This window comes from Natator depressus, chromosome 23 (assembly GCF_965152275.1).
Source record: "Natator depressus isolate rNatDep1 chromosome 23, rNatDep2.hap1, whole genome shotgun sequence".
Lineage (NCBI taxonomy): Eukaryota > Metazoa > Chordata > Testudines > Cheloniidae > Natator > Natator depressus.
In genome coordinates this window covers 10,816,439-10,839,679 of record NC_134256.1, presented here as the reverse complement: position 1 = coordinate 10,839,679, position 23,241 = coordinate 10,816,439, and the positions used below count along the sequence as shown (strand labels likewise).

The 23,241-nt window shown below is 42.3% G+C and overlaps 1 protein-coding gene across 1 annotated transcript in view; it reads right to left on the bottom strand.

The window, feature by feature from the left end:
* LOC141976803 (butyrophilin subfamily 2 member A2-like) overlaps nt 1-23,241 on the bottom strand; it is a 98,775-nt gene that overhangs the window by 59,089 nt on the left and 16,445 nt on the right. Inside the window, exons 7-17 of the mRNA XM_074937967.1 lie at nt 19,757-19,822; nt 19,146-19,166; nt 17,421-17,441; nt 16,787-16,807; nt 12,828-12,848; nt 12,486-12,506; nt 10,357-10,377; nt 7,793-7,813; nt 4,756-4,776; nt 3,871-3,891; nt 2,816-2,836 (exon numbers count right to left, since the gene is read on the bottom strand). Coding sequence (XP_074794068.1) covers nt 2,816-2,836; nt 3,871-3,891; nt 4,756-4,776; nt 7,793-7,813; nt 10,357-10,377; nt 12,486-12,506; nt 12,828-12,848; nt 16,787-16,807; nt 17,421-17,441; nt 19,146-19,166; nt 19,757-19,822 — 276 coding nt within the window. The remainder of the gene's footprint in view (nt 1-2,815; nt 2,837-3,870; nt 3,892-4,755; nt 4,777-7,792; nt 7,814-10,356; nt 10,378-12,485; nt 12,507-12,827; nt 12,849-16,786; nt 16,808-17,420; nt 17,442-19,145; nt 19,167-19,756; nt 19,823-23,241) is intronic.

The window sequence follows — 23,241 nt, the reverse complement described above, 5'->3', positions numbered from 1 at the left end:
TGATGTGCTTGAATGGGACTCTTTTTCATTTGACTGTTTCTCATCAGATCCTACCTGTATTTTATCATCTTCCATCCTCTCCTCCTTACTAGGATATAGAGGATCTCCATTAATAGATTCTCCTCCAACCACATACTCCTCCACACCCATCAGCTTTCGCCCAGCCCTTAGTTTAAAAACTGCTCTACGACCTTTTTAAGTGCCAGCAATCTTGTTCCATTTTGGTTTAGGTGGAGCCCTTCCTTCCTCCCAAAAGTTTTCCCAGTTCCTAATAAATCTAAACACCTCCTCCCTACACCATTGTCTCATCCACGCATTGAGACCCTGAAGTTTTACCTGTCTAACTGGCCCTGTGAGTGGAACTGGAAGCATTTCAGAGAATGTTACCTTGGAGGCCCTGGACTTCAATCTCTTACCTAGCAGCCTAAATTTGGCCTCCAGAATCTCTTGCCTATCCTTCCCTATGTCATTGGTACCTACATGTATCATGACCACCGGCTCCTCCCCAGCACTGCATGTAAGTCTATCTAAATGTCTTGAGAGATCCACAACCTTCTCACCAGGCAGACAAGTCACCATGCAGTTCTCCCAGTCATCAAAAACCCAGCTATTTATGTTTCTAATGATCAAATCCCCCATAACTATTACCTGTTTCGTCCTAGTAATGGGAATTCCCTCTCCCGGAGAGGTATCCTCAGTGCGAGAGGATACCGCATCATCTGGAAGGAGGGTCCCAATTATGGGATCATTTCCCTCTGTTCTGGTTGGATGTTATCCTTCCCTGAGACATCCATCCTCCTCAACAGCACAGAGGCTGTCAGACCAGGGATGGGACCGTTCTACTGTGTCCTGGAAAGTCTCATCCATGTATCTCTCTGTCTCCCTTATCTCCTCCAGTTCAGCCATGCTAGTCTCCAAAGCCTGTACACAGTCTCTGAGTGTCAGGAACTCCTTACATCGAAAGCACACATATGCCACCTGCCCATCAGACAGGTAACCATACATGCTACATTGGGTGCAATAAACAAGATAGCCCCCACTCTGTTGCTGGGCTTCTGCCTGCATTCTCTTTTTACTCCTGAAACTCGTTCCTTTGAAGTTTTTTTTTTTTTTTATATCAGGGGTTGGTTTTGGTTTTAAGTTTCATGCAGTTTAAAGAATGTTAAGTGTAACAAGACCCCCTCATGCTCCCTCTCTCAACTCCTTCACAAAACTCCCCTATTAGCCGCTCTTATTCGCTAGCTGCTCTGGTCGCTTAGGAGCGGGCTTTTTAAAGCCCTGGCCTTCCTGAGTAGCCCCGCCCCGGAGCTGATGGGTGCTAAAGGGCTTAGGGATCAAAGCTTCATTAAGAAGCTCTCAGCCTTGCCTAGCAAGACTGCAGCAAAGGATTCATGTGTGTAGGACATAGGTCTACCCCACATCCAGTCCCACAAGTCAACCATCAGCATCATTCCACAGATTACTATGAGCATTGTTTTTCCTTCTTATTAATAAAAAGGAATTTTGACTTGTGGATTAAAGCCCAGCACTGGACTTTGCTAACAAGTCATGGGACCCAGCATTCTAGATTCTGTACAGTCTATCAGAGTGGTAGCCGTGTTAGTCTATATCAGCAGAAAGAACGAGGAGTACTTGTGGCACCTTAGAGACTAACACATTTATTTGAGCATAAGCTTTCATGGCCTAAAGCCCACTTCATCAGATGCATGCAGTGGAATATAAAGTAGGAAAATACAGTAGGATGTATACAGCGAACACATGTAGAGAGAACAGTCTATGTGACTCTCAGGATATGTATACACTAGAGCCAGGAGGTGTATGCCCACACTGGCTGTGATTGGGCTAGTGTACTAGAAATAAAAGTGTAATCATGGCAGTGACAGCAGTGTGAGAGCCTATCTATCCAACACACTATCCCATCTGAAACACTAAGTACGTGCTGGAGACAGCTAGCCCATCCTTCTGCCCTTGAAGATGTCACTACGCTGCTAATTTTGGTATAATCATTGGTGAAAATGTTAAATAGAGTAGGGCCAAAACACAATCCCTGTGGGACCACACTAGAAACACCCCCACTCTGTGAGGATTCCATGTTTGCAGTTACATTTGGAGACCTATGAGTTATCCACTTTAAATCCATTTAATGTGTCATGTTAATTTTATATTGATCTAGTATTTTAATCCAAATGGATTAAACAAATCAAACACTGTACAGAAGTCTATTATATCAACACTATTACCTTTATCGAACAAACATGTAGAGAAGAGGAGGCAGAGATGTGCCATCCCCTTCCAGGGGTGGAAGGAGAAATCTAGACAACATGAGGGACTTTATACAAGTGATTATTTTTAAGGTGCTTGGATACTGTAATCATCAGTATGTTATATCTGTAGACAGACAAATTGATATAATATGGCAAAACATTACAGAAAAAGTAAAAGATTAAAATGTATGACTCTAATATTCAAGTACATTAAGTAGGGAAACAGATTTGTGTTGTATCCTTAAACTACTTGTTCAAGGCTTACCCAGAAAGAAGTGTGGATGTGAAAAGATGTTCTATGTGACTAACGACTTACAAAATTCTGTATTTGGCCAATTATCTTCAAAGCAACTATTTATGTGGAGAAAGATACCTCATGTAACTCAGAGTTTGCAGAACTGGACACATACTGAGTAGTATCTTCTTTAAAAAAGTTCTGCTACATAATGGATGATTTAGGGACTTCTGTTTAGACTTAGAAATATAGGATATACAGTTGAGTTAAAAAGAAAAGTCTCAGTGCACCTGCTTAGAAATCAGAGCTAACTTACCATTTTCACGCTGGACTTGGGCTGTAAAAGAATAAACTTGATCAACATTTGCATTTTGTTTTTGTTATTGAAAATTAGGTTCTCATCACTATTGATCATGTCAATTCTTAACTTCTGGAATAGCAATAATTGGGATGTGTAAGAATTTCCATTGGATTAGATGGGCTTCCATTGGATTAGATCAGCCCCAAAGTTTCCCAAAACTGTCCAATGTATTTTGGAAAGACCATTTTTTGCTATTGAGACTGGTAGAACGAATCAGTACAATTTTTTAAAATGTCAAAGGATAGAAGCAGCCTTATTCGGAGCTTATCACATGCTGCAAAATGTTCTTTCACGGTCAGGCCAATGGCACACTTTTGACTGGCGGGAGGAAAGGAATTATTCAGGAAATGGATGGAAAAACTTTCTCACAGACAGTTGTCAATTTGAGTGGAAGTGCTGAAAAGGCAACTTTGACTTACACATTATCTGCTGGAGAGTGGTTGAAAAAGAAAAGTTGAATTAACACAGAGTTTTTCTCTGAATGAGGCAGAGAACGTAATTTGTTGTGTTTTTTTTTTAAACTTAAAGATCTCCCAAATTATCAGACACATCATAGCAATAGAAAACTTACTGCTTTATTTCTTGCCAGAAAAACAACTGAGGATTAAACCTGGTTGCATTTAATATTATACAATGGGATTCAGATATGAAGATTTGTCTGCTCAATCTCAGTTCTATGCAGTCTCATCATAAGCTGTCTCTCTCCTCTGCCTGATAAGAAGATTATAATAAATCATTTTATACTTTCCCAGTGCCTTCCATAGCTTGGTTGCAAAGGAATGAAACACATTTGAACTAAGTACATATTTGCCCTATTGTGTAAACCAGTCATCTCAATAGTCCCCCAGTAAATAATGCTCAATCTGTCCTGTTCCAGGTGAGGGAACCTCCTGGGCTTTCATTTATGCACAAATGATCAGATCTCTCATTATCACCCTCTTAAAGAAATTCACCAAGAAGGCAATACTTGACCATCCTCCTCCATACCCTAGAAATCAGAGCATACTTACTGTTTTCCACCTGGAGCCGGTCTGAAAAAAAACCACAATATTTTCAATAAATGCACTTTTTTTCATATTGGGGAACCAGTCCTGCCCTGCCCCCCCACCCTGACATCAATGGGACTCCTGCCATTGATTTCCCTGAGAGCAGGAACAGGCTCAAAGTAAACAAGTATTCTCACTTTTTATATTGTCATATGGCCAACCTGACACCATTCCAGCATCCAACACAGCTACCAAACTTCTTTGGCCTTCCCCCAATGATAAATGCCCAATCCCCACTGATATAGATAAGCAGAAGATATCCAGATTAACGTGGGAGAAATGTACTCAGACCAACTCAGAAACACTCAGAATCCCACTTTTGCCCAGTACTAAGTGACTCACATGTGAAAGTCTCTCCCAAACACTGCAAAAAGCTCCTTGTCCCTAAGCAATTTACAAAAAACTCCCCTGTGTCGCAGAAGTAAATCATTAATGGTATATCTACCAATAAGGCAAATGATTAAAGAAAAAGTTAAGTAAAAATCAACACGTATGAATCTATAAATCAAGTCTATTAAGTACAAGACAGCTTTGGGTTGCATCCTTAAAATATTTATTCAGTTCTTACTAAGGTAGAAGTGTGGATATGAATGCATGTTCTATGTTATGAAAAACAGAAAATGCTGTATTTGCCCAACTATCTTCAAAAGGGACAATTTTTGTGGGAAGGATACCTCATGTAACTCAAAGTTTGCAAAGTCACACACCAACAGAACAGTACCTTTTCTTAAATTCTGCTTGCCCAATGGGTCATTTGCGGGCTTTTATTTAGTCTTAGAAAGATAAGATATGCAGCTGAGTTAACAATAAAAATCTCAGTGCACCTGCTTAGAAATTGGAAAAACTCACCGTTTTCATGCTGGAGTTGTTCTGCAAAAGAAAAAATGTAATCGAGATTTGCATTTTTTTGTTATTGAAAATTAGGTTCTCAATACTATTGAGTATGTCAATAACTAACTTCTGAAATAGCAATAATTACCTACATTCAGTGAACAAATTAGGCCCTGTGAGACTTTCCATTGGATTTGATGGGCTTTGAATCAGCCCCAATGTTTCTCGAAACAGCCCCTTGTATTTTAGAAAGACCTTTTTTGCTATCGAGACTGGAAGAACAAATGAGTAGATTTTTTTTAAAAAAGTCATGGAACAGAAGCAGCAAAACTCAGAGCCCATCATATGCTGAATTACGATGTTGTACAACCAGGCTCATGGCACACTTCTGTGATCGGCAGGGTGAAGTTCATTATTCAGGAAAGAGAAGGAAAAACTTTCTCAGACAGCGGTCAATTTGAATGGAAGTGCTGAAAAGACAACTTTGATTTACAGATTATCTGGAGGGAGAGTTGCTGAAAAAGAAATGTTGAAATAACCCATTCAGAGTTTTTCCCCAAATGAGACAGACAGTGTAACTTCTTTTTTTTAAAACTAACTTACCAGATGTATCATATATACAGAAATCTTTCTGCATTCTGTTTTGCTTGAAAAACTGAGGGTTACATTAAATTGCATTTGATATTGTACAGTGGGAATCAGATGTGAAATTTTGCCTGCTTAATCTGAGTTTCAATGCAGTCTCACTGTAAACTATCTTTTTCCTTTCTTTGATAAAACTACAAAAAAAAAAAAAAAGACACTTTCCCAGTGCCTTAAGTAGATAGGTTGAAAATGAATGACACACATTTGAGTAACTACATATTTTGCCCTGTTGTGTAAACCAGTCATCTCAATGGTCCCCACGGAAATAATGCTCAATATGGCCTGTCCCAGGTGAGGAAACCTCCTCAACTCCTTGGACAACTAAGAAGATCTTCCACCATTGCCCCTCTTAAAGAAATTCACCAAGAGAGCACCATTTGACCTTTCCCCTCTAAACCCTAGAAATCAGAGCAAACTTACTGTTTTCCAAGTGGAGCCAGCCTGCAATAAATTATTTTTTATATATATATATATATATAATCTCCAATAAATGCACTGTCTTTTAATATTCAGGATCCATTCCTCCCCCATTGGCATCAATGGGACGCCTTCCAATGATTTCACTGACAGCAGAAACAAGCTCCAAGTTAACAACTATTCTCACTTTTTATAAAAAGAAAAAGGAGTACTTGTGGCACCTTAGAGACTAAAAAATTTATTTGAGCATAAGCTTTCGTGAGCTACAGCTCACTTCATCGAATGCATCCGATGAAGTGAGCTGTAGCTCACGAAAGCTTATGCTCAAATAAATTTTTTAGTCTCTAAGGTGCCACAAGTACTTCCTTTCTTTTTGCAAATACAGACTAACATGGCTGCTACTTCTGCCACTTTTTCTATTGACATATGGCCAACCTGACAGCATTTCAGCCTCCAACACAGCTACCAGTATATCAAATACAGGATGAGAGGATACCTCAGTTTAAATTAAGGAATATCCAATGTCTTCGCCATATGATCCACTAACTCATGGAATGCCACCGCATCTTCTGAAGGTGAAAAGGCTGACTTGTCCCCTACATTCTCATCTGAGGATGTCATTTCTCCAGAGTCTGGATCTGACTCCTGCACTTCCATTCATTCCTCTTCTTCTGATAAAAATTCCCTCCCTCATCCCTATTGGAGATTATTGGATCTGAGCAGGAATGTCTCCTCACCTTCCCATGAGGAAATAGATCACTGCTCAGCTCCTTAAACATATCTGATTCAGAAGGGTCTTTCCCCTATGGATTGGCTTTTGTCAGAGAGGCCAATGCCACTTCAGGCTGAATCCTCATGCCTGCCTTGCCCTTCCAATCGTTATTAACAGGATTGGCTCTAGTCATAGAGACTGACACCTCAGACAATTTCTTTTTCTGATCTTGACCTCCGGATCCTTTAGTATTATGGGTTTAGGAAGATGGTTTACTTTTCCTCCCTGTAGATTCGTCTGGAGCCAATGCTAGTCAGAACCTTGTCCTGTCCCAGTTCAAGATGGTTTTGGAGACAGTGCTTCTTGCAACGTAAGTGCCTGAAGCCTATTCTGTCTTCCTTTCTTTGCTCTCTTGGTAAATGTAAAGCAAATTGAACACTTGGACGGTGAGTGTCCTTCACCTAAACATGTTGTATCTGATGCTGGGAACACCGCTAGATAAGATACACACCTTTTGAAACTGGGTTTCTTTTTCAATTCCATTCAAGTAACTATCTAATCTCCTATTACTAAATGCTAACTAATTCTTAACTATTTGATTAACTACGTTTTAACGCTAGCCACTAATCATACCACAAAAGTATTCCTGAGCTCCACATAAAACTATTCATCTGGTCACAGTGAGAAGGAACTCACTGCCCCTTTTGTACCCTGGCCGTGGAATGCACCAAGTTCACTGAGGGGAGGGGTGAGAGAGGTGCATGAGCACTTCAATGGCTATGACTGGCTAGAACTCTACTGTTCAGGGCTGCACTGGTCTGGAGAGTTCTCATGAGTGAGAGTATGCAGGGGACACTTGAAGGAGAAGAATCTCTCAGTGGATGGTCCAGGATCCCATGGATAGAACCTGCTTTAACTTCAAAGTGTAGTTTTCCAGGCACATACTTTATCTCCTCCATGAGCTGGGAAGCCCATCCCCCTTGAGAGAACATTCCCCATGAGAAGCTCAAAGATTTCCCAGATTTGCCAAAAATGGCAACAAACTGTAGCTTCCTGTGACAATCTCACACTCCCAACCCAGCACAAACAACAGCCACTCCCAACAATCCCCCGATGAAATATGAGCAATGTAACCGAACTACCAGTTGCGATAAACTTCGCTAATCTCCCTCCACTTCATCACTGCTGTCCTTGGTTCCTTCAACAATAATACAGTCATTTCTAGCCAATATCCTCTCTCCTCTCAAGAGTAGAAAGCTGTACAACTTGGTGCTAACTTACCCCTTTGTCTCTGAAGCTCATCTGTAAAAGAATGACACACATTTGAGAATTACATAATTTTGCCCTTTTCTTCAAGCATCTTTTAAATTGCTTAATTTACCCCCTCCTGATAATTAAGAATGAAGCAGAATTCATGGACAGAAGCACTGTGCTGAATTTGACTATCAACCTCTAGGTCCTTCTGGACAATTCACTGTTGCTGGACATTCAATACATGCAGCTCCTAAAAATTTCTTCTCAAATCTGCAGGTGGTTAGGAGGCTGTTGGCAATATTGCACATATGACTAATGAAATAATTTCCCCCCTCTGCAAACATCTGAATACAAATTCAGGAAAAAAAATATGTTGGGAGTTTTCCAAAATCCTAGGGACTAACTTACCCAAGTGTTACTACAATGACGACATCACTGTAGTTACAGATGGGATGAATTTAGCCATGTCTATGCAGTGGAATGTTTTCAGAGAGAACCGATTTCTAAACAACTAATACACAGCATCCACAATTCCACCATATATCCTCTCTTTTTTCCTTTGCTTGAGTAGCAGGCTATATAAATCAATGAAAACGTACTCATTTCTCTCTGTTGTTGGTCTGCAAAAGAATGACAACTATTCGAGTAAGAAAATAATTCCCCTCTTCTTCAAAATAATTCTTTTATAGAGGTTGAGAGGGGGTAGATTCTGTTAGGTGAGAGTTATAAAAAGACAGCAACTTTTTTTCTTTATTTTTTAGAAAGGCCTAATTCATGACTGGGGCTTAAATAGGGTTGCCAACTTTCTAATCGCACAAAGCTGAACACCCTAGCCCCGCCCCTTCCTAAGGCCCTGCCCCCACTCACTACATTTCCCCTCCCTCTGTGGCTCGCTTTCCCGCATCCTCACTCACTTTCACTGTGTTGGGGAAGGGGGTTGGGAGGGGGTGAGGGCTCTAACTGGAGTGCGAGCTCTGGGGTGAGGCCAGAAATGAGGGCTTCAGGGTGTGAGCGGGGGCTCTGGGCTGGGGCAGGGAGTTGGGGTGCGGGAGGGGGTGAGAGCTATGGCTGAGGGTGTGGGCTCTGGGGTGGGATAGGGATGAAGGGTTTAGGATGCAGTAGGGGGATCCAGGATTGGGAGTGGGGCTGAGATATTTGGAGTGTAGGAGGGGGCTGCCGGTTGAGGAAGGGGGTTGGGGTGTGGGAGGGGGTGCGAGCTCTGGGCTGGGGGCTCTAGGGTGGGGCCAGGGATGAAGGGTTTGGGGTGCAGGAGGGGTCTCCAGGCTGTGGGGTCAAGGGATTCGGAGTGCAGGAGGGGGCTGTGGGTTGAGGCAGGGGATTAGGGTGTGGGAGGGGGTGCAGGCTCTGGGGTGGGGCCAGGGATGAGGGGTTTGGGGTGGAGGAGGGGTCTCTGGGTTTGGTGGGGGGCTCAGTGATGGGGCTTGGGGTTGGGGTGCAGGGGGGTGAGAGCTCCAGCTGGGGATGCAGGCTCTGGGGTGGGGCCGGGGATGAGGGGTTTGAGGGTGAAGGAGGGGTCTCTGGGTTTGGTGGGGTGCTCAGGAATGGGGTAGGGGATCAGCATTGGGGCGCAGGCTTACCTTGTGTGGCTCCCAGTCAGCAGTGCAGCAGGTCTAAGGCAGTCTAGTCCCTACCTGTCCCAGCTCCGCGTTGCACTCTGGAAGCGGCCAGCAGGTCTGGGTGCTAGGCGGGGGAGGGGGGATGGGAGAGAGGGGACAGGAAGCTCTGTGTGCTGCTCTCGCACGCAGGCACGGCCCTCCCCTGCTCCCATTGGCCATGGTTCCTGGCCAATGGGAGTGCGGAGCCGGTGCTCAGGGCGGGGGCAGCGCAAAGAGCCCCGTGCACCACTACCTAGGAACTGGACTTGCTGGGCGCTTCCAGGGCACAGCGTGGTGCCAGGACAGACAGGGACTAACCTGCCTTAGACAGCACCGCCAACCGGACTTTTAACGGCCTGATCAGCAGTGCTGACCATAGCCGCCAGGGTCCCTTTTCGACCCGTTCCGGTCAAAACCCAGACACCTGGAAACCCTAGGTTTAAATCAGTGTGAGAGTGCACTAGAAGCTCTGCATTTTCAGCAGGGATACTTCTGGCTATGGCTGTGCAGTGGACTGTTCTGTGAGGGAGGGGTGCTCCGGTCAGCAAATATAAAGCAAATATAAGTCCATCATCAGCTCCATCTCTGCATCAATAGAAGGTGGAGTAGGAAGAGGGCCTGAAACATAAGCCCATGTATCAGACATAAGACCAGAAATAAGAGGCCTGGTATGAGGCCTGGGCTAAAGTAGTTAAAATCTTGCCGCTATAACACAAAGTTAAGTTGTGAGCAAGAGGCAGGCCCTGCTCACAGAATTGATTGCAAAAGTATAGCTTGTGTTATAAAAGACTTGGTCCCTACTACACTGTAAACAAATTAAGTTAATCTGTGCATTAAATTTGGGTTACTGAAAACAAGAAGAAATGTAAAACAAACAAAAAGCTTTATTATGTTAACTAACTTAAACTGTTTAAGGTTGCAGCCCACAGATCAAAGAAAACAGGCGATATCACACCCCGAACACACCAAACTTACCCATTTCCCCCCGTAGTTGGGCTGTAAAGGAATGACACACATTTGAGTAACAGCGGAGTTTTTGTTCTATCCTGTAAACAAATGTTTTCTATATAGTATAACTTGGCAGAGGTGGCTGTTAGATGGGAGCTATAGAAAGACAGCAGGAAAAGTGTAATGGTCACAGGATGCTGATGGGTAAGGAATTAGCTCACCCTGCATCCTCTACTCATACCAGTCACCCATGAATATCACTGTGACAGATATGGCAATTTCCTAAAATATCTTTGGGATATCTTACTGCACTGTTTTCTCTGTAATGCTTTCACCTTGCAAAGAAATATGTTTGCATATAAAAAGCTACGTGGTAACTCGTGCCTGCTGGCAATTCCAGCTGCACATAGCCTTTGAAGAGAAAGCAAAGTACAGATGCAGGCCAGTTTAGGCAGTCTGGCTTGCTGGGGATATCACATTGTAGGCAGGGAACTGTGCAGCCTGGACAAACCCCAGTCAGGAGGGAGAGAGACACAGATCTCTGCCCAAGAGAGGTGATGGCTGATGAGCCCTCAAGAGACCACAGAGGGGTAATACAGGGAGAGTTGCCCTGAACTGTGATAATCATGTCACAGTTTTCAAAATGTAGAGCAAGTGGACAGCCCATTCATTTAGCCTGGCTTTCCCACAGCTGCAAAAAGGAAAACAATGGGAAAGATTAGGAAATTTGCAAAAAAATGTTTAATAATTATTGCCTGCTAGCTTCCGGGAGGCATATAGACAATATGAGACACTTTATCAGAATGATGATTTGTAAGGTGATCAGACACTCTAGAAATAAAACTGCTGGACATTTTGAGGTAAATGAGACAGAGTAGGTAAGTAGATAAGTAGAAAGTTTAGAAATATAGGATATACATTGCAAAGCAGAAAAAAAATCTGAAAATCACTACTGACAAATCAGTGCAAACTTATCACAATCATTACGGAATTGGACTGCAACAGATTAAATTAGATGATTATTATTTTTGGTTCTTGAACATTTGTTTAACAATACATTTAGCTGACTAAATTTTTAACTTTGTGAATAGCACCAATAAACCTTATTCAATGACCCACATAGTGCCAAATATATTGTACTATGTATATATTTTACCACCATCCTGCTGCTCCCAGCCTGTCATCACTGGTTCTCTCTCATGTCTTCCAAGAAAATGTAAAATATTTTTTTCACAACATATGATGGTCACTGCATTAATTACCAATCCCACCTGTATTTAATATTTGCTTCTCATATGATCAAAGTTTAGCAGATTATGCAAAGATTAGCAGAAATCCACTCTACAGATTAGCTGTCTTGCTAAGAATAAATAAACCAACATTTGTTCCAACGGGAGTTTTGCAAAAGCTGTCATCTAATTCATCCTTGATGTAAATCGCACTGACTTCACAACAAGGATGAATTTGGCCACTGCTGTGTAGTAGACTCCACTGACATGGAGCAACACTCTAGATAATGAATATATATCACATGCAGTTCCTTCATGTCATGCCACAGCTGCAATCAGCAAAGAAGCTGAGGTTAGATCTCCTTAATATAAAGTTGCTAATGGCAGAGCGCTCTATATAAAGTTCCTGGGGCTTTGGAATACCCTCCTGACCCAGGTCTGAAATAGCCTGGATTGCCAAACTTTCAGAGCATGCTTCAGAGCTCACCAATAGGTTGAGGTGTTGTCAGACAGGAGTGAAGTTTTTATCTGATTTTGTATTTTGAAATAATTGGCAGGGCGCTCACAGTTTGCACATGGGCACATTGTTTAGCTGAGATAAAATAAACACATTTTTACAAATATATTCTTGCTTTTTTAATGAGAAAAGGTGGGTGAGGTAATATCTTTTATTGGATCAAATTCTGTCATTGAAAGAGACAAACAGTTCTGCAGAGCTGTTCCCAGATCTGGGGGCGGGGGGGGGGGGGGGAAAGAGCTCTCTGTAAGCTTGAAAGCTTGTCTCTTTCACCAACAGAAGTTGGTTCAATGAAAGACTTTACTTTACCCACCTTGTCGCTCTAATATTCTGGGACCGAAGCAGCTTCAATAACTTTTCCTTGTCTTGGTAGCTTGAGCAGAAGCTTACAGAAATCAATGTAAACTTACCCCTTTCACTCTGCAGTTGATCTAAAAAGAAAGTACACAATTTTCTTTAGTAAAAAAAAAAAAAAAGATTTAAATGGGAGGAGGGAGTGAGTTGGGATAGGGGTTTGTTAGCTGTGATTATAACAAGATTGCAGAAAAAACCCTGGGGCCTATTTTTCCCTGATGTAACTACACTGACATTACTGAAGTAACAGCAGAGATGGACTTGGCCACCACTGTGCAGTGGATTGCTCTGAAAGGGAGCACTGCTTTGATCAGCAAATATGAAGCATCTGTAATTCCATTATATGCTCCATCCCTTTCTACTTGAGTGGAAACCTACATCAATCAAGTCAAACTTACCCATTTCCATCCGTAGTCGGTCTGAAAAGGAATGACACAGATGTGAATAATGGAAGAGGTTTTTTTTTTTTTTTTCTATAGGCACTGACTTTTTGTTTTGGCCGGTGGGTGCTATTGAAGGGGTGTGTGTGCTGGGCAGGGTGGTGGTGCACTCTGCCAGTTTTGGGAGGAGGCTATTTTCAGCATATTTATATACTTCTTTCCTATTCTAATTATTTGAATGTGTCTATCACTGATATCCTTACTATTTTAATAATGATTAAATTGTTATGAACTACATAATTACATTATCATGAATTACATTATATTAAAACTATTGCAATCACCTACAAGCTGTTTTCACTAACGTCCCAATTTAAAGACTATGTCTCATTGTAACTTTCTGGATGAAACTGTCAGCAATCTTATTTACATGTAGTTCCCTGGTATTGTCTTGATGCACATTAGGACAGTTACATTATTCAGTTGTGTCTGTCCCACTGATGACTGGAGATAATTTTTAAAGTCTTCTGAAGCTGGAGAATGAGTTCAGGATGATACAGGCACAACGAGAAGGATTCCTATAAATTTGCATTACTCTGGAAGCATAGTTATACTCCATATTCTTTACGAAAATATGTTTGTGGTAGGAATACGACATAACTAAGATATGTTTTATGCAAGATAACTCTTATAAGGTATCATTTGAAAGGTTATAATACACTGAATAGGATTATCCTATTTGTATGCATGTATCATTTCTGTATCTGAAATTAGGAATATTGACTATGTATCTATATTTCAACTATGCTACTTTGGATGACGCCCCCTGCTAACACTTCAGGTACAATAATGAAAAAGCCGGACAGTGCTGATGGTCCATCAGCAAGAGACAATGGACTGTAAAAGACCTTAGTCTTCCAGTGAACTTGTGGGTCAGCCTGTGAAGAATGGCCATAGGAACCCTACAGAGGCATGTGATCATGTCACCTGCTACTGGAACCCATCTTGAATTCTGTACTTTTCCAGGAGAAGCTGGGGAGGGGGGGGGTGTCAAACTAGGAAACAAAGGACTCCCGCCTTATGCAAATCCTATTTAAGGGTGCGAAGTGAGGTAATCCAGGTCATCAGCTCTCCCCTGCTACCCCACCCAAGATGACTGCTGGAAACAACTAAGACGGGGGAGGGATAGCTCAGTGGTTTGAGCATTGGCCTGCTAAACCCAGGGTTGTGAGTTCAGTCCTTGAGGGGGCCATTAAAGGATCTGGGGCAAAAACTGGGGATTGGTCCTGCTTTGAGCAGGGGATTGGACTAGATGACCTCCTGAGGTCCCTTTCAACCCTGATATTCTATGATTCTATGAACTGGGGGAAACAACTGGACCCAGGCTGGAAGGGTGTCAGGCCTGTGAATAAGATTATTAGAATCACATTTAGGGTGAGACCTTACATGCAACCAGTTTCTTTAGCGTATTAAGCTTAGTTTGCATGCTCTGTTTTATTTTCTCAGTAATCTGCCCTGTTCTGTCTGCTACCTCCTTAACTACTTAAAATACTCCTGTTATTAAAATACTCCCACAGTATTCTTGTCAGCAAGTTAAAGAAGTATGGGCTGGATGGATGCACTACAAGGTGGGTAGAAAGTTGGCTAGATTGTCGGGCTCCATGTCTAGTTGGCAGCCAGTATCTAGCGGAGTGCCCCAAGGGTCGGTCCTGGGGCCGGTTTTGTTCAATATCTTCATTAATGATCTGGAGGATGGTGTGGATTGCACCCTCAGCAAGTTTGCGGATGACACTAAACTGGGAGGAGTGGTAGATACGCTGGAGGGTAGGGATAGGATACAGAGGGACCTAGACAAATTGGAGGATTGGCCCAAAAGAAATCTGATGAGGTTCAGCAAGGACAAGTGCAGAGTCCTGCACTTAGGATGGAAGAATCCAATGCACCGCTACAGACTAGGGACCGAATGGCTAGGCAGCAGTTCTGCAGAGAAGGACCTAGGGGCGACAGTGGACGAGAAGCTGGAAATGAGTCAGCAGTGTGCCCTTGTTGCCAAGAAGGCCAATGGCATTTTGGGGTGTATAAGTAGGGGCATTGTTAGCAGATCGAGGGACGTGATCGTTCCCCTCTATTCAACATTGGTGAGGCCTCATCTGGAGTATTGAGTCCAGTTTTGGGCCCCACACTACAAGAAGGATGTGGATAAATTGGAGAGAGTCCAGCGAAGGGCAACAAAAATGATTAGGGGACTGGAATACATGAGTTATGAGGAGAGGCCGAGGGAACTGGGATTGTTTAGTCTACGGAAGAGAAGAATGAGGGGGGATTTGATAGCTGCTTTTAACTACCTGAAAGGTGGATCCAAAGAGGATGGATCTAGACTATTCTCAGTGATAGGAGATGACAGGACAAGGAGTAATGGTCTCAAGTTGCAATGGGGGAGGTTTAGGTTTGATATTAGGAAAAACTTTTTCACTAGGAGGGTGGTGAAACACTGGAATGCGTTACCTAGGGAGGTGGTGGAATCCCCTTCCTTAGAAGTTTTTAAGGTCAGGCTTGACAAAGCCCTGGCTGGGATGATTTAGTCGGGATTGGTCCTGCTCTGGGCAGGGGGTTGGACTAGATGGCCTCCAGAGGTCCCTTCCAACTCTGTTATTCTATGATTCTATAGTTAATACATTTATTTCTGGTTTACAATATAACTCAGTTTGTGTGATTTCTAACTGGGGGATGGGGGGCAAGAAGTTGTGCATACTCTCCTCCACATTGAGGGAAGAGGCAAATTTCATATAATTTTGGGTTTGTACTCCAAGGGGGGTGGACATCTGGCAGTGGCAAGCCCCTTAAGCTGAGCCTTCCCAGAGTGGATCTCTGTCTCTCTGTGCAGCTGTGTGTGGTCCTGCCTGTGTGCTTAGCTAGAAAAGCTAGCCCAGCGAGACCAGGTAAAAGGGGGCCCAGGCTGGCAGAACAGTCTGACTCAGCGGTGTCCCTGTACACTAGGTGACATCCCAGGGGGTCCAGAAGGTCACATACGGAATAGGCAATTTTATATACATATAAAAGCTCTGTCCTTGTCTCCGTGGGTCCCGCATTTCCTGGAGGATTTCGCTAGCCTCAGAGGCTCACTGTGACCCTCCACGTAACCCTTCTCTCTCTAGAGACAAGGGTCACAGTCTACCGAGCCATTTTCATCATAAGCCAGCAAGGGAGGTGAGGAGAAGCTATCCTCCCTTGCACAGTTTCAGCTGTCTCCCAGTCTCAGTGATTAATCGGGGGCGGGGGCAAAAGGGGGGAGCCGGGGCCCGCCCTCTACTCCAGGCTCCAGCCCAGGGACCCTAATAGTATCAGCTATGGTAGCTGACCTTTTAGAAATATGACATGTACAATTCCCTGGGCTACTTCCCCGCAGAAGCCCCCACTTCCTCAAGCTCCACTTCACCCTTACCTCAGGGCCTCTTTCCTTGTGCCTGATATGGTGTGTACTGCTCAGTCTCTCCAACAGCACAACTTCCTCCTACAGCTCCTGACATCTGCACCCACCTGACTAACTGGGAGGCTTTTAACTAGTTTCAGCCAGTCCCTGATTGGCTTTAGGTGTCCCAATCAACCTAGCATTCTCCCTGCCTTCTGGAAAGTTCTTAATTGGCCCCAGTGTCTTAACTGACCTGGAGCAGCTGCTATTTAACTTATCCTGGTACCAGGGATTTGTTTAGCCTGGAGCTAATATATGTATCTCCCACTACTTTTCTATAGCCATCTGGCCTTGCCCCGTCACAATTATATATATAGATATATATTGAATATATATATTGTTGCCTGCTATGAGGGACTTATATTCTAGCACGAAATACTAGAAGTATTTAGGTAAATGTGACAGATTAGGCAGCTAGATCAATTAGACAGCTCAGTAAAATAGGATATACATTTCTGAAAGAGAAAAATATCTGAGATCAACTGCTTAGAAATCATTGTAAACTTACCATAGTCATTGCAGGATGGCTCTGCAACAGATTAAATCAGTTCAAAATGTGCATTTTGTCATTGGAAATTTGGTTAACATTACAATTGGCTGATTGAATTGTTAACTTAATGAATGGCTTATTTAATGAGCCACATATGACAGAGTCTTTAATCTTTAATACTTGTGTTATGTTATACATATATAACCACTATTTCACTCTCCCACTATCTCTTGTACCAACAAGCAATATTATCTATTCTTCACAGTGTAGGATCACTGTTTTCATAACATCTTCATCCAGGTTCATGCTGTATTTGAAATCTGGCTCCTATCATATCTATCACTATGCAAAGGTTAGGTGAAATCCAACCTTCATAGTTATCCTCTTTCTGGAAATTAATGACATTACATTTGTTCCAATAGGAATATCCCAAATACTCTGAAAAAAATGCTGCAACTTAATCCTTCCTTGTTCTAACTGTACTGACTTCACTGGAATTACAATAGGGATGAAATTCACCAGTGCAGTACAGTGGACTACACTGAGAGAGAGTTGTGCTCTTGTCAATAAATATAAAGTACACACAGTTCCATCAGACGTATCATTTAACATTGGCCTGCTTAGAAGGCTACGTAAATCAATACTAACTTACCTCTTACCCTCTGCACTTGGTCTGCAATGGAAAGACAGAGTTGAATAAATACATATTTTTGCCTTCTTCTGTAAACAAGTGTTCTGTATGGTGGGCAACTTGTCATGGGTTTTGGTTAGGTGTGATCCTGAAGAAGACTGAAACAAAGCCGGTCACTGAGATCTCATGACCCTGGTACTTCACATTGGCACCCCACAAAATCCTGAGTCAAATTCCAGATCAAGGCTCATCTTTAAGGAAGTTTTTGATATGTACACAAGAGGAGACAGAATACACTTGTCAACCTTACAGCAAGATCTCTCTTGAGGGCTCCCAGATCAACCCTAAATTGGTCAACCACACATGTTGAACTTGTGAGAGCAGCAGATGAGGCTCCCAGCTGCTGTAAAAAGACCAAGTAGCTGCCTCTGAAGCAGGCGAGAAGGCCTCAGATATCACTGGTTCCAGAGCAAATGTAGCTTTCCCAGCCAAAACACAGAGAAAGAAGGGAGGAGGAGAAAAAGATGTGCAAAAAATATTTTTGCAAAAAAAGAAAGAGTTAGATTAGGTAGGTAGCTTATGTCGATAGCTCTGTGTGTTACTGCCTGCTTCTGTGAGGTACTGAGCACCCTCAATTCACATTTGGCCAAATCCATAAGTCTTATTCAGATGTAATTCAGGCAAAATTCTCAAAAGCATAGATAGTTCTCGGAAAACATCCACTAAATGTGCATCAGCAGTCAAAAAAGCTAACAGAATGTTAGGAACTGTTAAGAAAGAGATAGATAATAAGACTGAAAATAACATTATGACACTCTATATATCCATGGTACGCCCACACCTTGAATACTGTGTGCAGTTCTGGTCACCCCATCTAAAAAATATATGTTAAAATTGGTAAAAGTGCAGAGAAGGACAATAAAAATGATTAAGGGTATGAAACAGCTCCCATACAAGAAGAGATTTAAAAGACTAGGACTGTTCAGCTTGGAAAAGAGATGACAAAGGGGGAATATAACAGAGATCTAAGAAATCATGAATGGTGTGGAGAAAAAGAAAAGGCAAATATTATTTACCCCTTTGCATAACACAAGAACTAGGGGTTACCTGATAAAATTAATAGGCAGCAGGTGGTTTAAAACAAACACACAACACACACTCAACCCATGGAGCTCACTGCTAGGGGATGACGGCCAAAAGCATAAATAAGTTCATGGAGGATAGGTCCATCAATGGCTATTGGCCAACATGGTCAGGGATGCAAGCCTGTGCTCTGGGTGTCCCTAAGCCTCTGACTACCAGAAGCTGAGACTGGACAACAGGTAATGCTGATAAATTGCCCTGTTCCGTTCATTCTCTTTGGCACCAGCCACTATCAGAAGACAGGATAGTGGGTTAGATGGATCATTGGTCTGACCCAGTGCGGCCGTTCTTATGTTCTTAATGTTTAAGAAAAAGAGTATTGTGCCATTAAAGACTAAGTAAAACCTGTATTTGGTCCACTTAATCCAATGGACTATTCATGTGGGTAAAATGGGTTTTCACCCAACTGAGCATTTTCAAAATCTGAGCCCTACAGTGAAAGGGTTTTTGTGTTTTGATTGTTTGTTAGTTCCTCTTGCAAAGTGGATTATTAAGCAACTAGTGTGGAGAATTGAAATGATAGGAAATACATTATTTCAATGAACCAAATAGAAAATAGAAACAAATCTGAGTGCAACTACTTAGAAATGAGGCCAAACTCACCAATCACATTCTGGAACTGGCCTGTAAAAGATTAATATTGATCAATGTACTTAGTTCATGTTCAAATTCACTAATTGCATTTTAAACATCATGAACATCATAAATTAGCCACCTTCAGTGAGCTTCATGAGGACAAATATTTGGATCCAGTAGTTTTGCTATCAGCAAATTTGACCAGCATTGTGTTCTCTCTGCTGCTTTCAGTCAGCTTCTCCTTGTTTCTTTCAAGGAAAATTAAACTCATTCACTTGCAATATGACAGTTTTTCCATTGATCCCAAGGCCAAAAGAGACCATTCTAATAATCTAGTCTGATCACCTGTAGAACACAAGCCAGAGAACTGCCCCAAAGTAATTCCCAGAGCAGAGTTTTTAGATAAACATCCAATCTTGATTTAGAAATTGTCAGGGATGGAGACTCCATCACAACCCTTGGTAAATTGTTCCAATGGTTAATCATAGAATCATAGAATGTCAGGGTTGGAAGAGACCTCAGGAGGTCATCTAGTCCAACCCCCTGCTCAAAGCAGGACCAATCTCCAACTAAATCACCCTCACTGTTAAACATATACACCTTATGCAAATTAAACAAAAAAAAATAAGTTAACTTACTTTTGCATTTTCCAAAAAAATGTTCGACAGTCACAGCAATAAACAGCAAGATACAGATTAAGAAACCTACTGAAAGATAGAACATGTTACTATCACCACAATGTAAAAAAATATCCTCAAACATGGGAGGTATTTCTAGGTGTTACAGTTTTGGACCTAAACAATGATGAACTTTTTTCTCATTCTCTCAAGTACGGTTCTCTTTATACCTTGACAGAGAATGAGAGAGACTATATTTCATATGGAATAATAGAGGCCTGCCTTCAGCGTCTCAGGGAATTACAACAAAATCCAAAATACATGTACTTACTTTTCTGTTGCTAATTGCTCTATCAGACTATACTGTGAATATTTACATTAAGCTTATAAATGAGCTAAACAGACAGTCCCAGGATGTTTCTTTTTCCTTCACACAGAACTGCATTCCCAGTCTTATGTATTCTAATAACCTCCAATTCACTTCATAGTGAACTTGGCCCTCATCTAGAATATTTATCATTCTTCTGGTTTTGTGTGAGACCTGACTCTCATGATGGAAAGTGTCTCTTCCAAATGTCTATTGCCACGTAGCTAGTCTTTAGGTTCGGAAGGATTCAATTTTGATTGATAAATGTCAATAAACTTCGGTTTCACCGTCCACAAACAAACTGAGGGAAAACATTTCTACCAATAATAATAAAAATGTATAAATAGGCAAAGAAAGAAAAATGTTGCTTGAGAATTTATTAGAGTCTGAATTAAGGATATCTTACTTTGTATATTTTGACATACAATGTTCACAATTTGTATTTTAATGGTTATAAAGTTTTATCTTTTTGAATTTCAATATCTACTGTCATTAAATAATTATTGTCTGACACCCCCTGTTGTCTGAACCCACCATAATTTTCCTTAACTGTAAAAATTTAAATTGGTAAACATCTAAAAACCCCTTAAAACCCATAATTTTGCATAACTATGAACATTTAAATGATAAAAATAAAAAATGCTTAAAAATAAACATTATTATACATCAAAATTATAAAACAATAAAAATCGAATTCTACCAAGCCTATTTATCTTTGGTATTATGATGGGCTATCACTAAAGATGAGTGACTTGTGAAGAATATTTCACATGTATTTGTTCAAATTTAAAGACTAATTTGGATTTGGCCATGGTCTCAACCCTCTCGTGTTTCCTTTCTGAGAACTTTCAAGTTAGTATGAATACTCAGGAAAAACAAATTTTAAAGCTGAATTCTCTTATATTTATTATAAAGCGTGTTTGGAATTTCAGAACCACTTGCCATGTTCAAAATACACCCTGTGCTGGTTACTTTACAAAAATCATCTATGCAGTGTTGTAGCTGTGTCGGTCCCAGGATATTAGTGAGACAAGGCGGGTGAGTAATATCTTTTACTGGAACGACTTCTGTTGGTGAGAGAGACAGGTCTGAGGAAGAGCTCTATGGAGCTCAAAAACTCTCACCAAGAGAAGATGGTACAATAAAAGTGTAACCACCAAGGCGCTTACCTAGGTTCCTGGGGCTCTGTGTCCTGGTAATTCAGGGAAAAGCACTGACCCTGAGAGGAATGGGGGCCAAGGGCAGATTCAGAGTCTGTTGGCAGCCAAGAGGGAGACACTATTTAGAGCAACAGGAGCCCTGTCGGCGTGAGAAGAGTAGCAGGTCTGCCTGCTTAGAGGAGGGGGCAGTGTCTGAGAGAAAGGAGGGGGAAGAGTCAAATGACTGACAAGTGAAAGCCCAGGGAAAAAAGCTAACCTTACACACAGGAAGTGAGATGCCCTCCCCTGGAGAGAGTAGAAACCATTTTTGAGGAGTCTGGGGTCAGCCACAGAAAGGGCGGGACTGGTTGTGGGGGCTGGTGAGTCCCAGGCCTGCATGCAGAGTCCCCTGAGAACTGGCATTTGGGCACCTGGCAGCAAAATCCCACAGCTTGGCCCTTTCCCTCTTCAAGGTGACTCCAGGTCTATAGAGTTTTGTTGGGAAAACTTCCCACCCAGCCAGGCTGAGTTAGCTTTTCAGCTCCCTAGGGAAAAGCATTCACCACATGGCACCTCTGCTCTGGCTGATGGTTCAGGGCTGCCTCCTGCTTTAAGTGTGTCTGAGCGCTAGGGTGGGAGACTTAAGTGAGGATTTCATAGAATCATAGAATATCAGGGTTGGAAGGGACTTCAGGAGGTCATCTAGTCCAACCCCCTGCTCAAAAGGAGGGTTGGACTAGATGGGATTTTAGTAGAGCTGTTGTAATCTGCACCTTGAGCATTGCACCCCTTTGTGGTGAGGGGAAATCCTGGGACCAGAAGCACCCCAACTCCTGCCAGCAGAAATCATCAGCCCCTCTGCTGTGACTGAGGAGGCCAGATCCATCTCTGAACTTGAGGATCATTCATGGAGTTGTGAGTGCACCGTCCTTTAGTTAGATAGTCAGGGAGATTGTTTGGGAGACCCCCTAGTCCCTGAACTGTGTCCTCAAGCCAGGGGGTAAGGGTTTGGAGATTTCACTACCTGCTGCCTGTTAAACACATGGAGGGACTTACTGCCTTATCCCACATGTGAGTTGTTTGGGCTGCACGGAGCCCAGTTAGTCAAATCGCTAACTGCTGCTGCACAGAAGATATCGTGGTCACAGGTCATCAAAGGCCCCTACAAAGTACACATACTAACAGGACACTAATTTTTATGGGTATTATCAGTATGGGGATAAAAAAAATGAGGTCCGATTGGGGAAATTCATGGGTATTATCAGTATGGGCACCTGTGACCTGGAGAGTAGGGTTTTATCCTCTTATGTTATATTTACTTCCTGTTTAATATAATTACTTTGTTGAATATATTGTCCATTTGTGTTATTTCTTGGGAGACTCCAGCTATCTGGCATGTAAGTGGGAGTTACTCTGTGGTAAGAATGTTCCTTCTTAGCTGCCCTGGTGACCCTGCCAGGAAAGCAGGAATGTGTGAGGGGGTGGAGGCACCACCAAATAAATTCATACAGGAAGAAAACAAAGAAGCTACACCTTGCTGAGCTGGAGGCAGGATCCAGATGAACCCAAGCATGTCCATGAAAACCTGCTAACCTGGTGGCTGAACTTTGTGACTTTGTCCTTACCCATAACTATTTTACATTTGGGGACAATGTATACCTTCAGATCAGCGGCACTGCTATGGGTACCCGCATGGCCCCACAGTATGCCAACATTTTTATGGCTGATTTAGAACAACGCTTCCTCAGCTCTCGTCCCCTAACGCCCCTACTTTACTTGCGCTATATTGATGACATCTTCATCATCTGGACCCATGGAAAAGAAGCCCTTGAGGAATTCCACCATGATTTCAACAATTTCCATCCCACCATCAACCTCAGCCTGGTCCAGTCCACACAAGAGATCCACTTCCTGGACACTACAGTGCTAATAAACGATGGTCACATCAACACCACCCTATACCGGAAACCTACTGACCGCTATTCCTACCTACATGCCTC